The 23,708-nt window shown below is 31.8% G+C and overlaps 1 protein-coding gene across 2 annotated transcripts in view; it reads left to right on the forward strand.

Moving 5' to 3' along the window:
• The window catches only part of LOC119839651 (limbic system-associated membrane protein), a 48,756-nt gene extending 25,258 nt beyond the window's left edge, over positions 1-23,498 (forward strand). For both annotated transcript variants that reach the window (XM_038366051.1, XM_038366050.1), the window contains exons 5-10: positions 6,110-6,283; positions 11,972-12,100; positions 16,514-16,652; positions 19,807-19,955; positions 22,906-22,959; positions 23,241-23,498. In XM_038366051.1, the coding sequence (XP_038221979.1) occupies positions 6,110-6,283; positions 11,972-12,100; positions 16,514-16,652; positions 19,807-19,955; positions 22,906-22,959; positions 23,241-23,338 (743 nt within the window). In that variant the 3' untranslated portion in view covers positions 23,339-23,498. The remainder of the gene's footprint in view (positions 1-6,109; positions 6,284-11,971; positions 12,101-16,513; positions 16,653-19,806; positions 19,956-22,905; positions 22,960-23,240) is intronic.
• Positions 23,499-23,708: the final 210 nt, after the last annotated feature.

Raw genomic sequence — 23,708 nt, forward strand, 5'->3', positions numbered from 1 at the left:
TAATCTGCGAATTCCAATAGGTTTCTGAAACGCTCGAGTAAATACACATTTAGCATCTTGGGCTCCCCTACTACTAGAAACACATTTGAATCGTCATAACGTATATTACATTTACCACTGGTTGTGAAATCAGTGACTGTACAGAGCAACCGTCAAGAAACTCTGATTTTCCCAAACACTGGTCAATACAGTGTTCCATTGCAAAAATAAAAAATATGAAATCTCGTAATGAATCCTATATAGTTATTAAATAATAATAACATTGTTTAGAAGTTATGCTGAACTGGGAGTACGGTTAACTCTTACCCTAAGCAATAATTGAGCTTTGCAGTTCACTCCTTTCCAGTTCGAGATAGATACCTACGCGTAATAGTTTCACTGTTTCAAATATTATGTTAGTGGATGTTATGAAATAATCTACACTAACACTTAAATAAGGTTCAATATTAGATTTAATAAGTTGATTAAATTATTGCCTATATACTTAGTTCCAATTAACTTTATAACTGAATTAGGTTACAAGGATAGTCAAAATTTTTATTTAAATAATACCGTATTTTAAATTTATCATAAATTGCCCTCTACATCAGAAGCATCGTTCGCGATAAAAAATAAAAAAAAAGATTCATTATAAGTATATGATAACACACAACATACTACGAATAAAGCCTTATTTGTTTGATATATATTTTTTACTAAAAGTAAGCCAAACCCTCATTAGATTTTCTAGGTACAGGTCACGTAAAATTCCGTGTAATCTTGTATATTATATTACAATTAAATCTGTTATTTTAAATAAACAAAAACACTTCTATTCATGTGCTTAAAACAATATCATAATCTTTTTTCATTTCCCGTATCATTCGAAGTTCATGCAATAAAAACTCGTATATATTTATGAACTTTTGCCACAAAACATTAAGCTACAGTTCGGCAAACTATCCCCATAACACATAAAAACACGAACTGAATAAATGTAATACTTCATATGAAGCGTTCAGTTTTTCACATCACATACAAGCGTACGAGCACAATAAAGATATTCCATCACAGTGACATCGTTGCGAACATATTGCAATGAAATTTTTCAAACGACGCTTTCTTCAAAGCAACGTTAAATTCAACATTAAAAATCTCTCGGAAGTTATGAAAGCTGGCGGAGAGTGATGAAACATGCTCATCAAATTAATAGTAATATTATGGCAACATAACATAATGTTTAGTTTAATTACTATTTACTATAAGAGAATGTTTAATTGTAAAGTGATAATACGATCCGATATATTTAACAAGGTACTGTAATGATGTTCATTAGAAAATTTATACACCACATTGACGTTTATTAAAGTACGTCGTTGTTACTTCATTTAAATGTTAACAATTATACAATAAAAATAAAAAGCAGTGCTGGCTCAGTGGTGAGAACCTCGGACTTCAAAAATCGATAAGTCAGGGTTTGAGACCGGGCGAGCGTGCAGGAAATAAATTGATTTTTCAGTTTATCTGCGCATGTAGATAACATCACCACTGATTAAAACGGTGAAGGAAAACATCGCGAGGAAACCGGCATGTCCGAGAATCAAAAAAGTTCGACGACATGTGACATCTGCCAACCCGCACTTGGCCAGCGTGGTGGATTATGACGTGTACCCTCATAGGAGGCCTGTGTCCCAGCAGTGGGAACATATAAGGGCTGATGATGATGAATTATACAATAGACTTCTATTGTTAGAGAGCCCACGCTCGGACTTAATAAAATTGGTATTAATGACTATATAGAAGACGTAAATCAAAGAATCACAGGGGAGTTCTTCGGCATAATTATAAGTTGAACGTGGTTTTTGAAAAATTTTAGGTTAATTATAATTGAGTTATATGTGTAATTAGTCCTTATCAGTCCATCCTACTAATCCAACTAATATTATAAATGCGAAAGTTTGTGAGGATGTGTGTATGTATGTTACTCTTTCACGCAAAAACTACGGAACCGATTGCAATGAAATTTGGTACGTAGATAGCTGGACAGCTGTAATAACACATAGGCAAGGATTCCTACGGGATACAGACTTGCGCGGGTGAAACCGCGGGGCGCTGTAATTTCTGCGTGAAAGAGTAACAAACACACACACATCCTTACAAACTTTCGTATTCATAATATTAGTAGGATTCTTATCTAGTCTTATTTTAGATAAATATTGAAAGTAACAGACTTACTCTTTACGAGAAAAGTTATTATTTCTTGTTCATATTCAGATACAGAACAGTAGGTAAAAAAAATCACACATTGTTTTTGAAAAATAGACTTTAAAACTTTTAGGATTAGTTTAGTTTTATTACAGAATAGCTAAAAGCAAATACAAAGACTAATTGAGTCTGAAATTATTTTATGTATAATTCTTATCTATAATAATAATTTATAACTAAAATAACTGCACCGCCTTCAAATTCTTACAACTAGAACAAATTGTAGTGAAACGCCAATTTCCTATCAAATACAAACAGAATCACGTCACTCGGTTGAAAGCCCGAAGAGATATCAAGTATTGAATAAAATAATAATTATACCAACTGCTGAAATATAAATACGTGTTCTGCATAATATTTAACATATTGTTACTTAGTATAACTAATCAAAACTACTAAAATAACGGTAATATGAATTATGTTAATACTTTCACAAAACAATATTGCGATGTTCAGTTAGGGAATATTCTAGAATCAGTGTCAGTAGTACTGGGTATACTCTGTATTGCTTTACTTTCAGTTAATAAAAATACATGAAAATTGGCTCCTAATTGTCAGAATTGGACTAAACTGAGAATTCGGAGAACACATTATGGGAGGTACCAACATTAAATAAAAAAAAACCATTAAAATAAGATCAACCACGTGAATGTTATGAGATAACAAACTCAAAAAAAATACAATCGATATTATAACCCCATCTATCAACTAATAGGATAAATGTAAGGCTATCATTGACTTTATCAACGATCGTAAATTCGGATCATTTTATATATATTATAATAGTATATCACTTACATGTACTATTTTCACTAGGACTTTTAATCGATGTCATTTATTGATTTCTTGTAAATAATTTTCCAATGTCCAGGTTAAGTCAAGGAAACATAGCAAACACATAAATACCGTTTCTCGACGTGGCGAAACCAAAAACCCTAATAAGCACCCTCTATAAAATTATACAGCCACACTTCCTTCCGAGCGATATTGCTCAAATTTGATTGAGGTAAACACTTCATTTAGTTATAAAACGCGACACTATCTTTATGGCGCATGGAACGGAATCTGACCCTTATTGTTTTATAGCGTAATAATACCAATCGGGCTTAGGCGTGTCAAGTATTAGGGCCACGCACACATAGAAAGTTGCATGTATACGTCGTAGGAGGGCTTTATATGTGTTGGTAGTGACACCCTTTGTATAAAGAATTCATTTTCGAAGTAACATTGTCTGCCGATTTATAGAGCTGCAGTACTTTTATATGAACGTAATGTCCTACTTCATAAAGCTGAAAGTCTGAGTATTGATTTGAAAAAAAAACCCCAAACTGTCGGAAATGGACCAATTTTAGATATCCAAACGAGCAGCTTACAAATAAAAGAATTATCAAAATCGGTTTACCCAGTTCAAAGTTCTGAGGTTACAAACACAAACGAAAAACCGTCAAATTGACAAGTTCCTTCGATTTTTTGAAGTCGGCTTTCATAGGTAGCTGTTAAATCTACACATGCATATTTTATCATACAAATTTTAGTTTCTAAATCGTAATAATATAAACAACAAAACTCTCATTCAAAATTATGTTACACATTCCTTCCTTTATCCATTATCTTCGCTGCACGAGCTACGCTTTCGAATGGCCAAACAAAATTCGCAAAATTATTGCAGTTACTCTGAAATTCCACAATTAACAGCGTCAAACAAACTAAAACAAACAATCAAACGAAGTTTTTGCGTCACAAATTACCTTTTCTCATTACTGCCATGCATTTTAAGCCACGTAGTGATGTATTTTTGAGGTTAGCGGTATAACCTCAAAAACTCCCCAACTTTTGCAATTTACTTTTATTTGTGTCCACAATTTGCATGCGCGGGAACTGTCGCGATTCCTTTTCCAATTTCGAACTTATTCCATATTCGAACGCTACTTCGTGAATCGTGACTCGATTAGTTTTTTTAGCGCTTTTCTTTCGGCCAGTGGCTGCGTGTTTTGGATGAAAATAAGATTAGATTATTTTAAATAATGGTTTTCTTACAGAATTTTATGGAGAAATATTGAACGTCACATCACATAAATTATAAGGATCTGTTTTTTTTACTGTCACTGCATTTTACCAATTAGATGTCTATTTCTATCGTCAGATATTCAGGGATAATTTGTTAGGGATCCCATAGTGATAAAAATTACTTTTTATTTCAGTATACGATACATTTTATCTGTGGAATGCTTAAAACGTTACAAAATTGATCTGTCAAAAGCCGCATAAAAGAATAACCATTGTCATATCGAAGGACATTCGAGTGACATTTTTGAAAACTAAAATCCCTGAAATAGACATTCTAAATTCAAATATGCTCGGTAAACAAATTGTGCCGTGTCAATAAAGTGTCGTAACGGCTTAATTTATTTTTCCTATATGGATAAATCCGGTATGATTGATGTTTCAATATTAGCATGAATAAAGCTTGCTCTTTGCTCGTATTTAAGTACGTTTGAATGGGATTTAACAAAATACAATAATTGCAATTGCAATCATACAAAAAAATTTAAATTCGTTTTGATTTGGATGATTGCAGATAATACTTCTACGTTCCATAATCGGAGTGGATAAATGGAAACGATTTAAAACCATTTATGAATATAATTACGAAATCATTTTTCTGTTTTGTAAAGCTGTTGCATTCTATGAATTTTAATTTGGAAAATAATTAAATTTTATGTTTGAAATGTTTCAATTATTTATGTTTTACATAATTGTAATAAAACTTATACCGGCTATTAGCCCGCGGTTTTGATCGCGTAGTCAAAGGAAGTTCCCAAAGGAATGACATGTTGCATTGCAGTAAAAGTAGTCACTTTCTAGCCACCTTACAAAAGTAATATAAATCTTAATTTGTAATTGGATCAAGTCATAATTGAATTATTTTAAAAGCATACCAACGTAGTATGTACAAGAATTTTTTAAAGGTAATCGCCGCATACAAAACGTTCACAATACAATACCAATCATAATGAGTTCTTCGCAGGTCACGTCACGGGGCAAAGCTAGCGGTACGCGAAATATTATGCAAAGCCGTTCAACAATTTCCACGAAACTTTTTTCACTCGCAGCTCGGGAAAGTGAAATTTTCACAATAAAGCCGTGATTTATATCGTCTTACGGAATAACATGGAATCTTTTTGTTGTTTTAAATGTCTTGCCCGGTATACCATTTGCATTGAACGCTTTTTTACGCGTGCTCTTGTCTCAGCTCGGTTGTTGAAATAAATTTGTAGTCTTTTCATTCGAAATGTTTTGAATAAAACACATTTTTAGGCTACAATGATATTTAATTTTATATACAATAATATTAAACGTGTTTTTTTTTAATATATTGTATAATTTCTAAACTATCCTCATTGGTAACTGGCCGTTAGTGAATAAGTAAAAGAAATTTTAAAGAAAAAAAATCCTAAAATGTTCGAAATTTAAAAAGAGGCGCGATCGGCATTTTTGATTTACAAGTTACAACATAAAGACTAGATACAATGATTACGAAGGTAGACCGTAAAATATATTTTTAAAGGTTATGACTTCAATTTATTTTTTGTATTTGTATACTTCAATTTAGTATGTCCATCAGACTGTATCAGACTTAACGTTATTTAAATTTTCTGTTTGTAATTAAGGACGAGGCTTAGTTCTAACATTGAAAAAGTGAGATTTTGGGTTATTTTATACAATAAATTTGGGTATTCTACTAAACAAACCATTGAGTTTATGAAAACGATATTTCAGTCGAATATGAAAAAGGAATGCTAAATCTAATTTTGAATTGGCAGCATTAACAAAAGCATCATTAAATATTGGTATTTGTCCGCAGTTCCTCCAGACATCATGAGTGACGATACCTCTGGGGATGTATCAGTTCAGGAGTTGGAGAACGCGACTCTGACCTGTAAAGCCACTGGCCACCCTCCTCCAAAGATCACCTGGAGGAGAGAAGACCATGAACCCATCCTGCTGAAGAAACCCATGTCGAGAGAATTTGAAAAAGGTACTTTTATTTTACTAGCTGTTTGCCCCGGCTTTAGTCGGGTAGACATTTTGTTTATTTTTTTTTAGATTTTTAACAGTAATTATCCTTTTTCACATCCGTTTAGCCGTTCTTGACTAATACGTGGACTTTCTTTTATATCTAATAAATAAATAAAATAAAATAAAATAAAATATCTAATTAATAGTGTAATAACCTCATTTCTTAAATAAATAAACTCTCAGTTACCTACGTAATATATTAATTCCGAAAATGTAACAGTACCCATATTATTATATATAGGGAATTAATAAAACAGAGTACTGGTATTTATTTATAAGTTCCAAGATTTACTTTATTTGAATAATTATAAAATAGATATTGTTTTAGTCAAAGAATATAATGTAAGCTTTTGTATAACAGTTTCGTGTCATCATTTGATATCATTTTCAAATTAGATCATGTATTACCCTAACTTTTTCCAGTGAAGTTGTTTTTGCTTCAAGTATATTATTTAAAAAAAAATAATATATATATATATATATATATATATATATATATATATATATATATATATATATATATATATATATATATATATATATATATATATATATATATATATATATATATATATATATATATATATATGAACGAAAATTTATGTTTGACAAAGAGTTGTGTTTCAATGGATTTTCGTTTTTGTTTTTCACAATTATCACCATTAATGGTTAATCGTTAACTCCAAAATGTTATCAAGATTATATAAACACATACATATACAAATATGTGTTATTAATGTGCTATGACTACAATTAAAACCCGTTTTCCGTTAGAACTAGTTATAACTAGATTTATCTAAATGCTGTTATTTCATACTTGTAAAGAATTAGAACCAGTGTTCTAACTAAAAACTAGAATACACTATACCATCTTTTACACTATTTTAAATCATGTCTTTTTAGTTAATTTTTAAAGTAACAACAAAAGATAGAAAAAGTAATTAGATAGACCATCTATTAGGCTTGTTAATCCCCATTCGTGACAGCATGAATTGCTTTACCAATGCTAAAAATAGAGGTACAAAAAATAAATGGAAGACAGTTAATAAATGACACAATTCACGAAGTTTTGTCGTTCAAGTTTTGTTTTCACATAAAACACGTTAAAGGTATTATAGGTATTCTTAAACCTTTAATTATATGTAGGTAATTTAAGTATTAAATAGCAAATAAATATACTTTCGCTTTTAAAATTACGAGACAGCACTGCGTGAGTAATATTTTATTGAACATACATTTTTCGTTTAAAAAATAATCTCTGTAAAAATGTATTTGTACCATTTCATACGAACCAGCTTATTCAAAATAAAACGCACCAATAGATTTCAATTAGCTAGCATTAGGCAATTAACAAAGCATTGATGTTCGTACAATGCAACAATAACAAAAACGATTTCCGATAAAGCGGCGCTTAAAATCTTTTCATTACATTCGGTAATGACAAGGGAAAAGTTTCACGTTTACAATATGAACTCTCGGATAATTTCCATACGGGGTGGATAAAATAAAATTTTATTAGCTCGAGTTGTCAAAGAATCTGAAAGTTCAGTCGGGGGTAAATGTTTCTGCAGTCACGGAGGCTAAATCAGCGTTCATAAGGCAAGTTATATTCGATTATCTGTCTGTATAAAGTTCATACAAGAGTTGGAAAGCGATTCATAGCTTGAGGATATAAAGCTCCGATTTCACAATTGCTTTTGTGTTGAAGTATTAAATGAAATCTTGTTTCCTGGCTTCATATATATTTTACATCTGATTCGTTAGTTTATATTTATGGCGGTCAAATAAAGAATTAACCTTCAACCAGTATATTCAAGGGATATAATTAAATATAAATAAAATGGTTATTACACTACAGTAAAACTAGTTACGGTTGTAAAAGCGGTGTTTTTACGTATATTAAATGTAATTATACGCCATTTCCTTCAGTTATTGTATAGACCTAACTATTTTCATTATTACAACTGCGATTTAGTACGCCTAGATAGGGTTTAACTAAACCCACTTATTGGATCTAAATAACACTAAAGCCGTATTTACGTTTGAGGTTTCTGCCCCTACCGAGACTCCGCCTAGGTTGACCAGAGATACTTACGAAAATAAAATAGAAGCAATCTTGGATATTTAAGAAAAAAATGTTTATTACAGTTTCCTGCAAAAACAATAAAACATGGAAATATTTCTTTTTTCGGAGAGATTTTTCTAAAATGGGTTAAAATGTATTCGTCCAATAAACCAAAAATATGACATCTAAAATATCAAAACTCAAGCATTTAACACCTTTTGAAATGTTTATTTAATATATTTTTATTATCAATTAGCCATGAATAGATTTAACCAATCAAATACATGTCTTTCATACTAACCTACCGTTTAAAACCTAAATAACGTAATCAATAACTACTTTTGACACTTAGTCCTTAATTTCTTCGTAAAAAAGCAATACAAGTATTTAACATACTTATATTATTATTTATGGCACAAGTATCATAAAAAAGGGTATTAAAAGTGGTTTATATACGTGACTACTAGCTCAATATACACGCACCCTAACAGTACTTGACTACGTTTCAAGTCACGCGCTATTATTTTACAATGTGAAATTTCTTTACGTGCCTGCATTATGCTAAAACTTTTCAAATGGTTCTTTCATATTGCGGATGATAATCCTGAATGGTATTGTAATGTACGATCGTTAAATTTATAGACATCTAAAGCGTTTAAAAAGTTTTGTCGGTTATATTATAAAATGGGTGTTTGATCAATTTTTTTACTATGTATAACTAAATAGTTGACTTTTAATACAAACAAGAATAAGAAGAAAATTCTAAGAAGAGTATTAGGATACAAAGGCGGATTTGTTTAGACAAGAAAATATATCCCCGAAACATGTATGACACGCATTAAGTTGAATTATTAAGGCGGGAAAAACAGCGCTCGCTACGTACCAGACATTTTAATTAGATGTTTTAAAGCATGAAATATATGAAGATTTGTAAAATACATGTTTTCACATGTGCTGCTGTTTTGCTTGGTGAGTGACGGAGCTTGAGGCGTGTATCCTTTTCTTTACCCTTCCCACTGCATTCTTTTATTTCCGTTGTCAATCTTTCTTATCTCATACTGGTTTAAAGCGGTCTATGCAAATATGCAGATCGCAGATGGTGAAAACTTACCACCAGCCAGCCCACCCTAGCAAAAAAAAATTAAATTAAATTTTATTTCAACATTTATTGTATAAACGAAATTTTCGAGTCTTAATTTAATTCTTCATTTCAAGTCATGTATATTTTTTTCACTTATCATATCAAAATATACTTAATTCCCCTAAATTCTCTTTCAAAATTTATTTCAAGCCTTAATAACATCACTAACCTCTTTAAAGGAGAATCCTAGAGAAAGCTAGGATCAAATTGCAAATCTAGAATTTTCACTCCATTAAAATAACGTAGAAGCGGGTAATAGATCTAACTTTCCCACAGTTAAATGAACTTCTAAATCTGCTTTTGAAAGCATACTATGTTTTTATCATTTATTATGTTCTCAAAAGGATACGTTTTTATTTCTTCCTTTAATACATGAGCTAAAATAATCACAATAATAATATAATTATATAATTTTCTTTAATTATTATTATATATTATAATAATTTAATTTATTCTTTAACGCTTTTGTATTAAACTTTTTTATAATCTATAAATAAGATAATGCTTATTTACAGTCCAAAACATTTCAAATCAGATATTTCCTTATTTTTCTAACAAAAGTAGCTTCGATTCTTATTTTTCATATCACTGTGCAAAATTAAAGCCACTGAAATTTAGTCATCATTGTGATTTATATAATATTACCTATACTATATTAAAACAACCTATACTACGAGGTTTCACCAGCTTATGGAGCCTAATCAAATATTTCTATAGCTTATGTGTTCTTCTAGTACATATGACAAAAACATGCACAGCCCTGCTAAGAATCAAAATCCCAAAAACAGTAACAGCACGTGTGTAACGTGAATAAATAAACGTAAATAAACATGCTCGCGTATAAATAATGCTAGTAGGAAAATTCACTAGAATATTCCCATAGAAACTCTTAAATTTTACAAACGCTGTTCAATCCCTTAAAACCTTCTCAGGTTACTTATGTAAAGTATGTAAGATCTCATGTGTGAAAATGTTGAGATATATAACGCTAAGCCCTATCTTACGGAGTCGCAGGTGCGTTCATAAATTGCTAGCCAGGAGGGAAGTTTTTACTCTTATTCCAGCTCAAGTTCAATATTTTAAGACTTCGCTAATTCCCTGTTTTTTACTGTTTGTAAAAACACGATTACCATTCTGATATGTTAAGTAAATTATTCAACTAATATTAGTTATCACTTGATCGGTATGTTGTTGATGAAAAGACAGAAAAACTAAAGACCGTAGGAAAACATTCCAATTTTAATTTTTAATCACGTTTGCTTGTTGACGTTACCAATAACGAAGAAGGTCCTCAATTCAACTAATTTCTTTTTCGTCTTTCCGCTTGACAACTCCTCGCACTGATTTGAAACCGACTGGCGCCATTTTTTGTGTTTGATAGAAAATTGTTGTCATTTAGTCCCATTTTAGAATCTGTAGTGGTATATCCTAAAAGTGTTCAATAAAACCGTATTGTCCGAGACTTCAACAATTAATTTTATGTTAGACTTAACCAACACATCGCTTTCCTCACAAGCAATACAAATGATAGTTTATTTATTCGAGTGTGAATAAAATCCACTCTCTATTTTAATCAAAAAGTCGCCATCATTCGCTCCACCTGCTCTTTAAATTGAACTTTTATCTTGAAATCGAAAAATAGATTGATGTGACATCGAATTAATGCAACGGTGAAGTGAATGCTATTTACTCGTATGTAAGCTTCAATAAATGATGGCATTGATATTTGATAGCAGTACATTCCTTTCATCTTCTAAACATAAAACGTTTCAAAATGACAGTTAAATAATCAGTTTCAACGATTTTCACATTTAGTTACTAAATATTTTTAAGGTTAAATTGTACCGTACCTCTATTTAAACATAGAACAATACTGAAATTATTTTCATATTTGCTATACTAGTTTTAATTTTCAACACCAAATCCATTATAAATGTACCGATAAGCCTGAAATTACCACAATACAGGCCTAATTAATTATTTCGATACATTATTTATTCATAATTACTAAACGAACATGAGTAGTGTAAACTGATATATTCAGAATTGTTCGTGACCTTTAAAAAGTTATTGATTTAAACGTGGGTGGACGGCATTCGGTCAGTAATTTAAACACAGTGACAATTTGCTATAAGTACTTAGAAAGTAATCTAGATTAGGTTCAATTAGTGCCGTGGTAGTTAACAAGGAAAAAGGCCGTGGGTAGGGTTGGCTTATCTTTTTTTTATGGCTGGAGCCAGTGGGTCACCTAAATGGTCTCCTAAGCAACCATCACCCGTCCGAGTTGCTACGGTTTGACAAAAAGACCCGGTTCAAATCCGCCTTGTGACATATTTTTTCTATTCCTTAAAAACGTCTGATTAGTAAAGTATTTTACCCTATGCTACCTGATTTAAATTAATAAATAAATGCAATATCTATAGCTAGACATAACATTGCAGTGGAGAGCTACGTGGGCAGCTCGATGCCGCTCTGGCGGGTAGACCGCCGCCAGATGGGCGCGTTCCTGTGCATTGCGTCCAACGACGTGCCACCAGCTGTCAGCAAACGGATCACGTTGAATGTCAATTGTGAGTATTTTTAAATGAATACTAATATTTAGCCGAGTTCAGTAATCTTCGGCTCTCACCTTCTCCTATCTTGTCTACTTACTAGGTCTACATGTCTATCGACAGCTTCGATGCCAGCTAACTTGTTTGTTAGAATGTTTTAAATTATCGTACATTGTAGCTTGTGGGCTGGTTTCACAGCTTGCGGATAATGTTTTTAATGTAAAATTTCGTCGCTACTTCTGATATAACTAAAGGACAAACTGAACAGAACATATAAGGAAGCTGTTAAGCCTGTCAGGTCATTATTTTAGATTTTTTGCTATTTGTGTAAGTATTTTCAAAACTCACACATAATATATTAAGTGAGGATTGCTGTTTCTTTCGACTATTAGAGAGAGAGAGAGTAAGATAGAGATCTTTTCCTGCGGCGCATAAAATATTAATATCCATAAATTTTCTTAAACTTGTTGGAGTTTTTATTGCAAGTAAATATAACATTACTTGATTAAAAATCAACATAATAAATGTCATAACCAATATCCTACTAGAGAATTAGTATCTAAATATATTAAAACTTCACTTAACTTCACTTAATTTTACAGTTAATTGTAGAGCAATTTAAAACTTTTTGCAATAATTAGTTAATACAGCTATTCAAAACATATTTGTAAATTCTATAAAATAAAAGTAACACAGAAACAAACGTAATAACTAATTAGACGAAGCGATCAAAAGCGGGATAGCAATCAGGAAATAATTTCACAGAAATCAACATTTTCACTCAAACATTATTCCCAAATAAACTCCCTTCAATATCCTGAAAGCGAAATCCCGGAAATCGTTGAAATAGTTTTGCACGGTCATTAAATTGGAAAGTGGTTAGTTCGCCCGATTCAGAAATTAATCATACGCGTAAAGTTTCCCACAGACTCGGTTCACCGCAATGCTATCCGCACAAAACTGAAGTTTCAACAATTTTTTATTTATAGTCTATGCCAAAATATTAAAAGCCTTTCAGATATTCAACTTTATGCCTCTGAGTAGTTGGTATATTTAATTTTTTTTCAATCGGCAAATAATCGAAAAGATATTGAGTTAAATTAATAATATCATTCACGGTTACGAACGCGGAAGATTTTTATTGATTCATTTGTTGAAATAATTCGATAACTTTGGGTCCATGGAAATAATGATGAGTAATCACTATCAGGACAGAGTATAAAAACTCGCTTCCAGATGTATCTCTATGTACCCTTACACCTTAATTATTGTACTTAATATAAGAATTCAACAATAAACTCTACCACCAAGGAACTCGGAGTACGCCATTTGCATTGCTTTACATGGCTTGCTTTGTCTAAAAATTCCCTACATCCAACGATCCGCTGTCATTTTAAACCGTCAAGCAGCATTTCACGTAGAAAAAACTGCTAAAACCACTTGACGTGAGAAGAATCCTGCCAATACCTTGGAAGGTTAACGACTAACATTATAATCCTACCGAACGGTTTGGCTGTCACGCCCTTGGATCCACGCCAGCATTCAGTACTATCGAGTATATTATGCAATTTTCAGTAAACAAAGCTGTGTGATTGAATTCGGTTTTATCCTTATTTGATTTCACGCGTAAATCAGTTAATTGCGTGAATCTATCGGAAGTAGAATAACCTAAATATTGATATATCACACGCCATTAAATAAATAACACTTTGTAAATACCATGCATTAATTTGTTCGTGTAAGTTTAGAGGCGAGTTACACGACTTGCTGTTAAGTTGCTGATAGCCTATTTAACACATTTTGACTTATATTTTAACACATTTTAACTGGCAGATGACAAAAATATATAAAAACTGGATATACATGTTTTTATTACTATGGAGTAAATAGTTAAAAACATTTTTGAAATAAGATTCGTTCTGGTCACAGGAGAGATGCACTACAATATAACGAATACAATACATCGAAACGACTAAAGCAATTGCATTTCCGAGAAGGAAAAGGTTTTCTAATATACCTGAAGTAATATAGCGTACCTTGAGGCAAAATATTGTTAACTTTTAGTAATGTTTGATTTGGAAATTAAATAGAACCGACTCAAGCAATTTGAACGACAATTTATGTAATGTTTCATGAAAAGGAGATGTCATATGTAATTTGTATGGTTGATGTCGATTAACCATATACATAAGCGCTTACGTAAGAGCTTTCGCATGGTAGTTTTCTTTATTTGGCAACGAATTTTCATATAATATTTACTCATTCATTACACTAGATCAAATTGCTGTTTGTACTTGGATTTACGCCTTCACACATTTCACGAAGTTTGTTTGTGTAGTAAATACTCTATATCCTTGCCAATTTCGATCGAATATTTCCACATATATATCGGGATATGTTTGTTTTATAATACCGAGAGTATTGTAAAACACGTAGGTAGTACGTGGGCAGAAAAGCGAGAAATAATTGTCTCCGCCCAAATCTGCTTGTTTCGTACGTCAAGCTCAGTCACAACCAATTCGACTACGTCCTCGCAATAATCTGAAGACTCCACATGCTATTTCGTATAGTGAAAAATGTAGGTAGCGCTGGCTGGCTGCCAACGAGGCCGTGTTCTAGCGTAGTTGTGCTGGAGCGGTAGCGACGCGTGTAGCGGACTTTTCTGATAAAACAGTAGTATGTAGATGGAATCTTAACTAATATAATTTGATAAGATCTGTTTACCTTATCTGTCAGTTATAATGTCAGTGCAAATACATATTTTAAAAAGTGTTAAGTAGGCATGAACTTTATCAACAAGTCTTAAAACCAAGCCATATAAAAATAGTCATAGCTAAAATAGCAAATTAATTTGAAGTTGAATAAATATCGTATCAATATAATATAGAAATGTGATTATGAAATTTTTATATATGACATGTATTCGATATGAGAATATAGACTAATGTGACTATATACTCATAGTGTAGGTTAATGATTTTGTAACGGATAGCTATTATAATATTTCAATTGCTGTTAATATATAATAATATTTCAATTGCTGTTCTAATACCAAAATCTTAATATTCATACTTTATTTAAATACTAGCAGCGTAAATCTGTATCCCGTAGGAATATCGGAATAAAAAGTTGATGTTATTCCAGTTGTCCAGCTGTCTACGTACCGAATTTCGTTGCAATCGGTTCATTAGTTATTGTGTGAAGAGTAACAAACACACACATCTTTACAAACTTTCGCATTTATATTATTAGTAGGATACAATGCAAGAAAAACTAAATATTATAAATTCAAACACAATAAATGGTCGTATAATAATTGACAATAGTCCATAAATACCCACGTTCGCTTCCGCTGTCTCTTGCCTATGGCTCCTATGAACACAGTATGACGTGGCAGCATCAGTCACAATGCACGAGGCACTTGGGATAAAGACCGTTCTATAACTGGGAATTATTGCACTATACACACGTCAAATAAATCTCCTGATGAGGTATGCTTATATGGACGCATATTTTATTTGTCTTTTTATTCAACTGTTATGGGTTAATCGATTTTGTAACTGTTGAGTTGACTGGTAAATTGTTGTTGGTGTTTTTATGCTGGCTGTTTTTTGGATTATATTATTTATTTATATTATTACTAATAAGTTTTTGGTTAAAACATTGAAAAATATGAATTGCTTTGGGCAATTTTATGAAATAATACCCGTGTCTTTCGTCATGACATCTATTTTATTACAAAAAAATCAATCATATTAATAGCATCCGCTAATTGGCACATTTCAAAGAAACTGACAGAATTTTAATTTTTTTGACTTACTATATCCCATAAATTCGCAGTCGCAATCCGGTTTTACCTGGCTAGTAAAACAGTCGTTTCTACATTAGCATAATTCGCCAGCCAAATGAAAGTTTGTTTGTCTTTTGTTTCATTTACATCCATTTGAATGTGGGTGTACGCTTCGCAGGAATTAGGCCCAATTAGGGGAAGCACCACACCCCCACAGATTCTGACTGAAATAGTAACATGCTGCTGTGTTTCGCACTGTGAGAGGGAGAGCCGGAGGCCCGTTTCCTTTTCTTCACCATTTCCAATCCTTCCCATCTTTCCAGCCGTCAATCCTTTCCCAATCCCTTACCCCTCAAAGCGGGCAGCGCATTCCCAGAGGCACTAACTCATCGAACGTTATTGGGCGGTGTTCATCGATTTGCATCAGCTCAGATGCCCGCTATGTTATAAAAAACCCCTTTTTACAACCGAACTTGATAAAAACTAAGAAAGATCTCAATTTTTTTTCTTTTGTTTTTGTTATTCAATAACTACGTACGTAATCACCACGACCATTGTTGCGGAAAAGAATCTATTTACTTATTTAACGACCCACATTTCTTCTATTATATTAATAATATCTTCCCAAAAATGCTTACCAGTCGCGCCGACAGTGAAAGTCCCGAACCAGCTGCTCGGCGCGCCTCTCGGTACTGACGTTAAACTCAAGTGCTATGTGGAAGCTTACCCCAACACCATCAACTATTGGATCAAGAACAGAGGAGAGATGCTGCTGGATGGGTGAGTTGACTGCATCTATACTTGATAAATTTTGTGAAATAAAAAAATTGGTCACGAAGCGGGATTCGAACCCGCGTCTGTTTGCCAAACCGCAGCAACGCCTAGCATCTAGGCCAGCCGAGAACCGCCTCAGCAATCTAATTTTTTCTACTCCTTTACTTGAATACTTGTACTTTTAATAAAATAAACATGTGAATTTGTTTGGAAACGGTAATCTCAGGAACCAGTGGACCGAATTAAAATTTGATTAGTGGGCAGTTGGCTACGTGCGTGATACCTGATTGCTGGGTACATATCAAGTGCAGTCATTGAAGGCGATAAATAGAAAATTATTAGGTGTGGTTATACTATGGGTAATAAGAGAAATAAATAGCATAACTAAACGGTGTATCACTAGGTAAAATACAGAGAAGATGTTTTTGATAGATAAGATTCATAAAGAATCAATAATTAAATAATACTACCTACCTACATTGTAAAAATTGGCTGTGTTCCTATCCGAACAAGTTGATATCATACATAACTTTCAATTCAATCTAGGGTGTACTAATATTATCAATGTTCGTTTCGCTCTGGTCTAGTTCAAGTTATCATAACATATCACTTGCTGTGCCCCGCGGCTTCATTCACGTCGTATGTCATGTTATATATAATACACTAAAATATTTTTTTTAATCGAAGCAAACTAACTCCAACTTTAAATTTAATACTATTTTTAGGTTTTGATAGTTTACTTACTTTCCTTGTATTATTTAGTTCTATCACTCAATCAATTATGATATAGCTATAGAAATTATAGTACATAATAGTCAAAATAATGTGTTATATTTATTAACATAAAACAAGATTCAAGATCACAGTTGTGTTTGAGAGAATGTATGAAGAAATAACTAAGACCTAGATATCTATTATACATATTCTGCCAAGAAATAGGAGTTATTCTACAATTTAGCCTTGTTATTACACCCAATCCACAAACTAAAATCATATTTCGTTGTTGTATTTATTGTTTGTACTTTCGCCAATTACATTATATAAAGATAGTCGAAATTTCTCGAAGTTGTCTCGGAACAAAACAAAGTTGCCCTACAAATAGAAATTGTTTAGCGAATTTCTAAAGCAGAATGAAGTACAAACTCGGTTATAACGAATCATTAAGAATGAAACGGTACATTACCCTTTGAACTTTGCATACAATGACGAACATACATTTATATCAAATTGTAGGAGTTTTAATTGAATTTGTTCAAGAATGAAACGTTGTTTACAAATTTAGCACTCTATTATGAGACGAAGAAATAACTCGCCAACCTAATGACACAATTGCATTAGAGACGTTTTAATATTCGTGGTAAAAGCAAGAATTAATGTTAACGTGACAAAAATAGAAAATCCAAAATTACACGGCTCATAGTGCTCATTCGTGCAGCAAATGTTTGTTAGTTTCAGTTTTTGGTTAATTACTATTAATATACTGAATAAATTAATCATTTTCCAAAACCGATCTCTGAATAGTAGATGTAAACGAAAAAAAAAACTGATTAAATGTTAACGCAAGCTATCGTGTTTCAGACAGATTGACTGATTTTTGTAGTTTTTATTTCCAAATCTATTATCCTAAATCAATTTTACAAGTGAGAGAATTAATCTCAATTGAATTAACTATAAAAATGTGCGTAGATTGGAGAGATTACGTGGATTACCAATCGAGTAATTAATTATAAAAATGCGGGACCGAGACTAAACGGATTTTTCGGTAGTAGAGCACTCTAATGCTTCGCATTATGATTCGATCTATGTTGATTGATGGTTATCTAATTGTGAAAGGATTTTTTATATCGGTGCATTAGTTTATGACGTTGGTTAAGCGGGTTGTTTGGAGATAAACACGAAATAAAATACGCCCAAACTTTACCTTTAAAATGTTAGGATGAATTTTTCTTACAAAGAATCAAAGTTTTCCTCCACATACTATTTATTAATGACTCGATTATTCTTTGATACATATTCACAAAATATTTAGTTTAAACTAATTTTAAATCCAATCGATTTATTATACATATTATATATATACGCTCGTGACTTCGTAACATTATTTAAAAAGTGAGTTAAAATTAGATTAAAGGTGTACATTCTATTCCTAACAAGCGAAGAGATTTATGGTAAACAATTTCTAGAGATATCATTGTAAAGACTAAGTACTTTTCGTGAATACAGTATCTTATCTAAGCCTTTGCGTGCTGTGGGGGATCACACCCACGCCCACGGCCTAGTTAATCTTTATATGTACTATTAACACGCGTCTGTACTTGTATATACAAGTGCAAAACTATGACATGTCTTATTCTATGTGTAGACAAGACAGATAGATGTACAGATATATGATATAGACGCTGAAGAGCATATTATTTTAATGTCTAATAGAATTTTATGCACAGTATGTATAGAACTAAAGATAAATTATTTTCTGCATCTCGCGCAATTCTCGTTCGCGTTACACTGCACTTATGGCGGTACCGTTCTACAAGATATTTGTAATACAAAAGCCAGAATTTTATAAATATATTAGATATTATAACGATGTTTTGTGGATTAAAACCAAGAGAAGGACGTTAACGTATGGCGTATATACGTGATACAGATAATTATATTTTAAATCTTTTTCTTTTTTATATGGTACTGGCCGGTTGCACAGCTTCTGAGTGAATTCTGTTTAGCTTATGTCATTTAAAATTGCGAATAATTTATGAAGATACATAATAGTTTATAATAGTTTATAATAGTAGATATATAATAGTTTAATATAGGCTATCAGGGATACTATCAGCAAGCGATGAAACCGGCTCCAATAGTCTATTAACATTATAAATGCTAGTCTATTAATTTTAGAAATACTAAAGTATATATGTTTGTGTTTTTCTTCTTTATGCCTAGACCACTGGATTTGTATTAGATTTGGTACCAATATAGTTTGTGACCCGTGAAAGGACACAGGGTTGTATCAATCTCGGAAATACCTAAGAAACGGAAGCCGTGTGGGGAAACTCCGGTATAACTTTTCCATTTACTATAGGGAAAGTGGGCGGACAGATTGCAATAATAATTATAATTTCAAAATAATTTTATGCTAGTCTCATATATAATTATGTTATAGACCCAAATACACGATTCGGGAAGAAAAATCTTCATACAAGGTGTCGATGTGGCTAACTATACGACAGTTCTCTAAGAACGACATCGGGACATACAACTGCGTTAGCACCAACTCGCTCGGCAAGAGTGAGGGCACACTCCGATTGTATGGTAAGACATTATTTATTTTATAGTTTTTCATATTTCAATTTGTTATTTTTAGGTTAGAAATTTTTGTGTCCTTTTGTCTGCATTGATAAAGAATGTTTTTCTCTCTATTTGTGAATAATCGTAGTATTATTAGGAATTTGCGATGATCATTATTTGTATTTACTTCGAAGAAATATACTTTTAATAAAACAAGGAAAGTCTTTGGCAGCCTTAACAAAGCTACCAATGAAAGCAGTTGTAAATTCCTATTAATGTAAATGCAACAGTAACTGTGTGTTTGTCTCTGCTTCACATCTAAACCAATTAAATGAGTTGGATGAACATTGGTAAAAAGAGTTTTTCTTTAAGTACGCGGACAAAGTTGCGGGCGGAAAGCTAGTAAAACACAAATAAAACGAAGTAGGTAATTAGTTTACTAAATTTACTTTCAAATTAGTTTTTGTTTCAAATATACTTTTTGCTTTGTACTAACGCTATTTTATAAAATTTTACTTTTCTTTTTGTATTAATAGTATTGATTAAAATTAATCGTACCTAATTACCCACAAAATGAGGTTTCTGACTCGTCAAACTAAACTATTCACCGCTAATTCCAAATCATATTTCAAATACGCATAGATAAAAATCATTGAAATTAATTCATCAATTATAGTATTCATTGAGTATTAGAAATGATAATTCCAAGAGGTTTCCTGAACCCCAATAGATAAACACAATTTATATTGGAGTCGATTATCCCCCGAGGGGCAATCATGCTTTATGAAGCAGAGGTATCACAGCGCAGAGCTTAACAAAGAATTATATCCCTTTCAAATTAATGCGTATCTAATCAGACATTTATTGTATCAAGGCTTCTGGGTATATTCTGTTTCATTTATCTGTCAGTTAAACGACAAATAACGTATGGAAATATACGATAAAAATGTTTAATGGTCTATCAGGGACCTTATTAACAAACGCTGAAAGCGGCCGTTAAAGAATCGCACAATAAACTCATACTTATATTAAAAATATGTATAAATCCTCAAAATAATTAGACTCATTTATTTGGCGGACGTGAAACAGTTATCTCTAAAATTATTTTGAATTTTGTCGCTATATTTTATGAGCAAAATTGTTCGTTCAGTATATTTGAAAGTAAATTGTTTTATGCCCGGAAACAATTTGTTATATCGGTCAGTTGAAATTTAACTTTTAGTCTAATGATTATTTCCCTTTACTAGAAGGCTATTTATAATATGGCTACGTAAACAAACGGAATAATTAATTTCAATTGTGCGTATACTATTTTTATGTTGTTATTTTGATACTTTAAAGAAACCCCGGTTTTTTACCGACCGTATTGAAAAATCCTGATTTGTAAATTATATAACGATTTCTTTTTTGATTTATTCATGTCTAGTAATGAAAAATTATGACACTTGCAAAAAACAACAATGCCAGTTGCTGATAAAGTTACTGATAGTCTAGTAAACTCTTTTTTGACGTGTATTTTCATTCATTATTAATTATGATTGTAACTGCCAGATATGGTAATATATGTTTATTTGCGAACTTGTAATGAATGTGTTTAAACTATACAACATAATAACAAAAGCTACTAACAAAAAGTAGGTATTATTTACAACAAATAAACTCAAATACTCATATGCACACAAATCAAAATTACAACACGACTGTACATCGAAAACGAATAAAACCACCAAGTATAGACTCAGACAGCGAGTCGATATGGAGGTATCGTTTCGTGGAAAAATCGTTTACAATTGGCGCAGGATCTTCATTTAGTTCCGTTTAGTCTGGCAACATGCCCATCGAGTGTATCGAGCTTATATTGTTATTTCGACTTAATTCTTTCGAGTCCCGAGCACCATGTGCTCGCAGTGAAAAAGCACTTCTTAACGCAATTATACTTGCGAATTGGGATTCGTGTTAATTTAAAATCAATGACAATAAACATACGCTTCGAATTGGGTAGCTACCGTCGTTTTGGGAACGTTGGTTAAAAACAAAGTATACTGTATTTATTATGTTATCTGTGGTATAGCGATGAGTTATGAGTTACCAATGGCACTATCTTGCCTCCTAACTATATCCACACACAAAAATCAAAATACACCACAAAATAGCTCATTTGCGATATGACAGAAAGACAAACAAACACTTTGACAAACAACACTTAAGAAATTATAAATAATGATTTGACTACCGGAAAAACATTATAATTCAACCACTTAATTTTTAAAAAGCCTTAAATATTATTTATGTACATCTAGAATTTATTATTGCAATATATCTTATTTTTATTTAAATATATTTTATATAGAAATATAGACAACCCATTTTCGGACCAAAAGTGTAATGATATGTTAGCCCCGTGAGGGCAACTCCTCACAATATTACTAGACTTATACGTGACAAGCCTTGCAATAGCCAGTTAGGATATTTTAAAGTTCTCAGTAAAAATTATCTTTCTTTTCATTTTTGAATAGTAGAAAATGTGGAAAAAGTATTTTTAAAAGATTGGAATTTCATAAATTAAATAGTTTCTTGCCTTACTTGTGCTTAGTAGACGTAAATATTTACGTCAAATTTCTGACCATAGAACTAGGTTTGTTCATGGTTTTCGTCGTTTGAAACAGTATTAATGTGAAAGACTATGAAACGCATTATATATTTTTAACCATAAATGCAATGGACAGTCATAAAAAGTAAATAATTAATTATCGACATCACTACATAGTATAAAGCGAAGTCGCTTCCCGTGCGGAGCTGCGGGCAAAAGCTAGTTTATAATATCGGAAGATTTAAACAAGTCACTATAGTTTCAATATAAAAGATAACTTTTAAAGAAGTCCGCAAACACGAAACACATTTCCTCAATAAAAATAAAATGTATATAAGATTTTTCATACTCGACGGCATTTTTAATCCGGCTTCGTCATTTCAGAAATTAAACTCAACTCACCGGAGGACTTCAGCAATCAAATAAGCGTGGCTGGAGGTTTGTAGATATTTCTCTTTTTGAAAAACTTCATATATTTCTGTGTAAAAACGAGTTTTGTACCCTCTTTGGTAAAGTTCTGAATGCGTTTAAAGTCTTTACAAATTTCGACATTTATTACCGCTAATAATAAAATTACGAAATATTTTAAGTTGGTAATTTCAAATACAATTAAAAACATTATTTAAGAAATTCTTCAATTTTTGACACAACTTATTCAACCTATCGAATAATAAACACAGATGTAATTCACAATTATTAAAAATTTGTTTCCCTCATAGGTCTAACGGAAGCCGCCAAAGCGAATTCACAAGAAAAATTGCACATACAAAGGACATTGTTATTAATTATAAGTTGTGTATATTTGTACTTATGGTAGGCATGTGATGATAATGTACATAGTCGCGAGAGTAATGCTTTAAAGTAATTCGATTACATGTTTCAATTCTGTAAATATTAATATAAGATGATAATTTTGTGTAAAACATGATATGATTGTTATTTAGAGTACGTACTTAATGTGGCTTAATGTTTTGCAGATAAATCCCTACTAATATTATAAATGCGAAAGTAACTCTGTCTGTCTGTCTGTCTGTTACGCTTTCACGCCTAAACCACTGAACCGATTTTTACAAAATTTGATATGAAGATAGAAATGAACTTGGGAAAGAACATAGGATACTTTTTATCGCGAAAAAAGGGTAGAAAGGGTTGAAAGAGGGGATGAAAGTTTGTATGAAAGTTCGTTA

The sequence above is a fragment of the Zerene cesonia genome, chromosome 4, assembly GCF_012273895.1.
Source record: "Zerene cesonia ecotype Mississippi chromosome 4, Zerene_cesonia_1.1, whole genome shotgun sequence".
NCBI classification, from domain to species: Eukaryota; Metazoa; Arthropoda; class Insecta; order Lepidoptera; family Pieridae; genus Zerene; species Zerene cesonia.